The 7500-nt window shown below is 34.9% G+C and overlaps 1 protein-coding gene across 6 annotated transcripts in view; it reads right to left on the bottom strand.

The window, feature by feature from the left end:
* The window catches only part of bur (GMP synthase burgundy), a 39272-nt gene that overhangs the window by 6948 nt on the left and 24824 nt on the right, over positions 1-7500 (bottom strand). For all 6 annotated transcript variants that reach the window (XM_070130402.1, XM_070130401.1, XM_070130404.1 and 3 more), the window contains 8 exons: positions 6782-7017; positions 3054-3148; positions 2607-2724; positions 2315-2468; positions 2013-2156; positions 1409-1574; positions 1038-1189; positions 1-29 (listed from right to left, as the gene is read on the bottom strand). The exon at positions 1-29 is cut by the window's left edge and continues 187 nt beyond it. In XM_070130402.1, coding sequence (XP_069986503.1) covers positions 1-29; positions 1038-1189; positions 1409-1574; positions 2013-2156; positions 2315-2468; positions 2607-2724; positions 3054-3148; positions 6782-6933 — 1010 coding nt within the window. In that variant the 5' untranslated portion in view covers positions 6934-7017. The remainder of the gene's footprint in view (positions 30-1037; positions 1190-1408; positions 1575-2012; positions 2157-2314; positions 2469-2606; positions 2725-3053; positions 3149-6781; positions 7018-7500) is intronic.

Genomic DNA, 7500 nt, shown 5'->3' with positions numbered 1-7500 from the left:
TTCATCTCGGCAATCACTTCATTTGCTACCTGTCAGGATACAAGAGAAGCTTTGTTACAGAAAATAAATTAATTAAAAAAATAACAAATACATAACAAGTCTTATTATAGTAAGTTAAACTTTGTTAGCATTGTTAGTACCCCTCACACAGACTCCATAATAAGGGGTGTTCTCATGCTACATTGCTCTTGGGAGGTTGTATCAAGAAAGACAAGTCCTAACCTGGCTCTCTTTTCTTTGCCTCCCTTACTCACTTTAATACGTAATGGCTTCATGCAAATATATACAAAAGATTTTTACTTTCTTGGTCTTTTCATGCATTAACATTGCTAAATCATATGCCGGTAATCCATATATCTGAAACTAACTAACGACAGGTGTCCCACATATGAGACACCCAAAAAAATAAACATTGCTAGGCGTCCCGCCACTGTGACGCTGTATTGGGGCTCGTGCAGGCAGGCGGGTAGAGTCCGGGGCAGCCCCGCCTGCCGATTTTGTAGTGGCCGGGAATCTTTTATTTTCGGCTTCAAAATAAACCGGCGTTAATGGGTTAAGTATTAACCCAATGCCTCCAGGTTGACTCAAATACCACAAATCCAAATCTATGCACTTAAAAAGGCAGTATGTGCCACATGCAGGCAACCAGCTGACTTACTTTTCTGCCATACATACACCAATAGTCTTTCCTGGATTAGACTTCTATGGTACCATAAGCACTCTATGCTATTTCAATGTCAAAAATCTTACAAAAGCCTCTAGCCACTATGATGCAAAATCTGCATTGTAGAAGGACTATATACTATGACTGGACTGAGATATCAATGTCATGGTAAAAGTGTTCAAAGCAAGCCCCATTTCTGCCAAGGCATGAAATATATGCCACCGGGAGGCATGAGTCAATCTTTTTTTTCATATTAAAATATATACTTGGTACTAATAAACCTCTGATAAACCAAGTAACATATTTTACAAAAAGTAACTATACGAAAAAGTGCAGTAACTATAAGAAAAAGTGTTCTCTTAAGAATACAAACCTTAATAAAGGTATCCCCGATGATTTTTCGCTTTTCCTCTGGGCTTAAGGTCATACAAAGTAAATTTGTGACACGCTTTCTACCCATTGGATCACTACTATCCACAGGTATACTCGTGGTACCATCATAAAACTGGTGCCTCGCATTGATCACTGAAAAGTAAGTGTATTAATAATATGATTGCCTTTCTAGCATATAAATCAATACTTAAGAAATAAGAGCACCCTCCAACACTTCATAATAAACCGAAGCAGCAGTTACAAAAATCAATTCTCAAATTTAAAAATGATGTTGAATGCAAATTTTTATAGCCATATCTATGTAAGAATACACTCCAAATATCAATCCGACTTAACTCAATTTGAACATACCCCTGAGTTTAAGGCCAAGCTTCCGCAGCGATTGTTCCACTTGCAGTGATTCATTCTTCCTCATGAACCCATTGTCAATATGAACTGCAATTACTTGTTCTTCTGCAAGTGCTTTGTGTAGAAGAGCTGCACATACAGTAGAGTCAACACCTCCACTGACCAGCATCTGAAAAAACAAATAACATGATCCGGATTCAAGATCAAATTCCTGACTTCTTTTTTATGTCTGATAAATAAAAAATCCTCAAATCAAGAGAACAAATATACATCCAATATTTCCATTCTATCAATATTTTCAGAACTCATTCTACTTAATCAAAAATAATTTCTTATTATCTTGTTTGTTGTCATAGTAACCTGCCACTACTGATGTTTATAAACAGGCTGAAAAAACAACATCACCCTTTCTAATCTTGGAAGCTTAAAAATGGAATATCTTAAAGCAATAGCTATCCTTCACAGAAAGCTTCCATTCCACAAAACTAGCATTCATCTGTCCTCCCTCTTTACACCTTTATTCTTTGAGTCAAAAACCTTCACTTCTTCCATTCATGCAACTACAATACACAATATGAGTAGAAAAAGAACTTCTACCCCTACTCACCAATACTTTGTTGGTTCCTACAACCTCCTTAATATAGTTGATACACTGAAGTTCTCTGCTTTGGAGTGTATAAGTCCCTGAGAGTCCACCAATTTCATAGAGGAAATTCCTCATCATGGTTACACCTTGTTCAGTTAAATCCACCTGGGTAATATAATGCACATTATTAATGTTTATTCATTGCCAATGTGAATAAACCAATTCAAGAAAGCACTATATTAATCAAAAGGATATTTACTCAAACAAGTACTAAAAGACCAAACACTAAAACTGAAATTTAACTATAAACTCAGTTGTCTTACCTCTGGATGGAACTGAACGCCATAAAGGCGAAGTTTGTCATTTGCAATTGCCGCAATAAGATTTCCAGATGTTGCTACAACCTTAAAACCATCAGCCACCTTGTCTATACTGTCACCGTGGGTTAGTAGCACATTCTGTTTAACCCCCATATATCTGAAAATAATTAAACAACTGTGTCACTGCTCAACTCAAAGGTAATTGTATTTTTTATCATAAAAAGTAAAATCTAACATTTTTGAGAGATTTTGCTATCAACTCCTAATTCTACCAAATCATACGATATACACTTACTTAAATATATGGCAATAATTATCAACTTCTATGGTATACTGGCCATCTTCCCTTGCAGCTTTTCTTAGCACCGTACCGCCAAACTCTTTGTTTAAGAGCTGCATGCCATAACAGATTCCTGAAATGTCAATGCCAAGAAATAATTAATAATTTACTAAATTACACAAAAAAGAATACAAATATTCCTAGCAACATATGTAAATTTATAAAAATTACAATATATACATACATAGACTGCTCCCAATAAACCTACAAAAAACTACAATACATAAAACATTTGCATTAAAAAGATTTTTAAAATTTAATCTAACTTTGTAAAAGTGATGACAAAGAAAAAAAATAATAAAAAATAAAAACAGGCATTATACTGAAAACAGGAATTATTCACATCCTAAAAAATAAAAATTCACAACATAAGACCCTTTCCTTAAAACAGACAATACTTACCTAAAACAGGTACATTTATTTTGAAGATATCAGAATCATACCGTGGAGCATCCTCGGCATAAACTGAACTTGGACCACCAGAGATTATTATAGCCCTGTGAATCAGAAAAAGAAAAAATGTTAGTGCAGAAAAAAATCACATTATAATCACATAATAAATTACAACAATGTCTAAAATTAAAGATCAAATTCCCTATCATTTACAGAACTTTTTCATTTGTAAAATGACGTGAAAAAGTTCATGGAAACATTCAACAAGTGAAACTTCTGCTTTTTCGTTCCAACTGATGAATATAATCCCATACCAGTTTGAAGTACCCACTTCTCACTTCTCACTTTTGATGGAACATGAGCTAAAAATACACACCATTTTTATTACATTTTGCTACAAGTACACAAATACAAACACAGTAAAGCATAAAATATATGAATACAATACTATAAGTAGTTCCCTTTATGAATAAATGATGGGAGTGGGATCTGCAACTTGCATATATATAATAATTATCGAGATACTAAGCTTATCAAACAAACAAAAGCTCTTCCACACTGCTATCTTCAAACTTGCTGCTCTGGTCTGGCAAGTGTGCGCAAGTATCCCATTTCATCTTTTATATTACATAGTTTATCAAATTATTTGTATTTTCTCAAAGAACATTTACAATTTGATTTCATACAGGAAGCATGTGTTTCAACTATCTACACATTATTAATAGAAACATTACTCTAATAGCTACAATTTACAATTTATTCTCCTTAAATTCCTCGTATCTAAATACTGAATCTGGATTAAACATTCACTATACATGAAAATAACAAGAGTTTGTTTCTGTCTTGGAAAATCTTTGTGACATAGACAAAGCTATTCTAATTGCATATACTTAATTCTTCTTAGCACAGATCTAATGGCTGCAATGTTATCTAAACGTTTATATAGCATTTATTGCCTTTTTCTTTTTTCTTTTGCATATCAAATCAAAGATTTTAACCATATATCACACAAAATAGGTACTGACTTCATCTTCCTATGATAAGCTGCTGTTACTGTTGAAATATAAACTATTCAAAATTTTGTTTTAAAAATCACATTTTCAAGTGGAGCTCTGCCCCTTAATGGAAGCCTCAAAAACTCAAGGTAATTACCTACAAATCTATAATGTATAGCTATACTAAGATCTATTTGATTATTACTTAAGATAAAATACTGAATCAATACTTTTTTTTTTGCTCCTAATAAAATTATATCCCTTTCATTTCAAATTCTAGCTCTATACTGACAGCTTTAATCAGAGCCGTATACCAGGGAAAACACAGTCAGCCACTAAAAAAAAAGTCAGAAGGTTGAGAAGTAAATAATGAACTCTGTTTGGTTGTTGCATCCACAGTTTATCAATATTAGACACAAAATAAATCTTTAGCCCTACCTTTGAGTGACTTTAGCTCTTTAACCCATGACCAAATAAAATACCATGTTTATGGTGCAGGACACATATCCTCATCAAACAGCATTTGGCCTCGGCTTACTAAAAGCATTTTTAGCAGGGGAGCGCTTGGGCAAGAATTCTTGACGATGGGCCAAGAACTGTACCATTCCCTGTTTAAAACGCTTGGACTGGCAAGCAAGACTTGTTCAGTGATGTCAGACATATGGAAGTGTCTTTCTATAGAGTAAAAATCACAACAGCCCTTGGAGAGCATAGAAATGTCAAAATAACACACAGCATATACATACTTGGGTTTTAAAAGCAATAGACAAGTATTCCTACCAAATCAACTGACAAGCTAGTGCTGCAAGATGGCAGAGAAGTAAATAAACCTACCCTAACATTTTTACAGCGCGCAATATTTTCTCCTATATACATATACAGTGCCTCTAAAGTAGTGACACAATTCCAATTGAGAACCCTTACACTCTCATACGCTATCAAAACAAATGATCATCACAGAATTAAAATACAGCCCTACCCATTTCCATACATATGAATTTACGAACTTGAAAATAATAGTCACAAATACAATATCAACAGAAGAATGTTACTTGAATTTTTTAGACCTTTTCACATGAAATATTCTCTATTTCATTGAATAGTAGATTGTCTTAAAATAATTTATGATCTATAAAAAAAACTTTTCATTCCTTTCATTTTCAGTTAATTTCATTTTCTTTGATTATAATTTTATGGAAATTACAGAATCGGATGCTGTAAAAAAAAAAAATAAATTCCTTTCTCTAACGAAATATTAAGCAGAGTTCTTGGCCAACGCCTGCATTCGAAGGATTGTAACCAGTACAGTACATGAATGACAATGTTGTCATGGTGACGGTACATGGCTTGACTTTGCAAGTGCAAGTCTAACCATCTATAAGGGTTGCTTGAGAAAGCAAGAGAAAGTCTTGAGATTTTAGGCAAGAACTTTCCCTGCTTAAAATGCCTTAATACAAGACTAGGAGCCAACCGTCAATACAGATTTATTCCCTAATTATGGGCTCTTAAACCCTATTCCCTGCTTTTATGGCTTGCAGCATCCTGTATGGTCAATCCTGTTCACCACATTCATGCAAGACCTGTCAAAAACTGGCATGATATTCCTAAACCTTTTGTTACCAATGCCACCTGGTAACATGTAACTGCATGTCATGGCTGTTGTGGACAAAGCAGTTCATCAGACGGAGCTTGATTTTCTCCAATAGTAGCAGCATCATTTCTATGGTTACACTTTTACACATTCACTTTTGTATGTTATTTTATATAACATCAATACATTATCTTTTAGGTGCCTAATGTTGCCTGCAAACTACCATATGGGTCCTGCACAACCAGGGGAAACTATTGATGTGCGCCAACAACCCCGCTTAACCCAATTGATCTGGATGCGTCACAAAAATCACACAGCCAAAAATACGGGCAGTGGGTTATGTAGGTGGCCAATATCCCGGGCATACAGCATATAGGCCAGGATATTGGCCAAACACCCATGAGCAATGACAAGATTCTGTGCCTCCCCTTTGCAAAGACATTTTGCATTTTATTTTGATTTTATGGTATATAGTGTTGGGTAGTGTTTGGTACTGTTTTGCAAGCTTCCTAAAGTCACATCCATTATCCCATTATTTTGTTCTCTCTCTGGGCCAATCACACAATCATATTCCTAAGCTCTTTCTTCATGCAGGTGCTGACATATATTTCACTATCCATATATAAGATATAGCAAAAGAATGAAAATACACTTATTTACCAGTTGATATTGTCTGTTTATATACTGTAATTCTAAAAGTCTGTGTCTCTGTCTCTGTAATTATGCACCATAAATATCACTTGTCTCCAATATTTTTGTCTTTCTGTAGAGGGCAGTAACTAGGAAAACTTGGGGATCTGAGTGAGCACAGGATGGAGAGGGGCATGGATTGATCATGTTCACTGAGGTCAAATACCAAAATTACCTCATCCTCACTATTTAACATAATGTACTATTAATGTGCCTAGTCCTTGAGTACCTGATATTACATCTTTGCAACCTAATTCCCATCTAAACATTTCAGAATATGCAAGAATCTATAGCAAACTATTACTGGACCTGTCTGTTTGGGGTTGTGTAGAAGTAATTTTTCAACATTTATCAAGAAAGTGAATGCTAATCATCACACTTTTCTACATACTTTAAAATATAGTTACAGCTTAGCATTAAACCTTGCATATCTTATTAAATTTTTATCTTCCAACACTCACCTATATCCTTTTTCTTTTAAAGTGTAGGCAGGGGTGTCGAGAGGTAGAATGTCTGACTCCACATTGAGCTCTCGAACACGTCTGTCGATGACCTTCCCATACTGTGCCCCAGCGTCCAGGATGGCGACGCGCTCGCCGACAGACCCATTCATGGCGGTGGTCTCTTCGTTGCTGTTGTGGCTGCCACTGATGCTACTCCCACTGTCCTGCCTGCACCCACACCACGCCAGCCGGCACTGCCAGACACAATCATCAATTAGGTTTTACCATTTTTTGAGAGATTAAAGTCAGTTTGAATAAAACTGCAAAATCTAGAAACCAGGCTTACAGTTCAAACACAAAACATAAGACTACAATTTCCACTCAAATATCCTACCAAAGCCTACATTTATTATAAGGAATTAGCCCCTCCCTTTCCCTGCCCCTTTAGCAAAACCAGCCCTGTATCTTAATTCCTACAATAGTGTCAAGTGTCCTTTGTGGTTGCTGCTGAAGACCACAAGTCAGACAGGGAAGTCCTATGGTGATATCATACACTAGCAAATTGCAGGATAAAAAAAAAAAAAAAAAAAAAAAAAAAAAAAAAAAAAAAAAAAAAAAAAAAAATATATATATATATATATATATATATATATATATATATATATATATATATATATATATCCTACCCAAAAACTGAAAAAAGTGGAAATGGGGAGGATGAAAAAGGGAATGCAGAT

This window comes from Penaeus vannamei, chromosome 15, assembly GCF_042767895.1.
Source record: "Penaeus vannamei isolate JL-2024 chromosome 15, ASM4276789v1, whole genome shotgun sequence".
NCBI lineage: Eukaryota > Metazoa > Arthropoda > Malacostraca > Decapoda > Penaeidae > Penaeus > Penaeus vannamei.
This window is presented reverse-complemented; position numbering and strand designations above follow the sequence as displayed.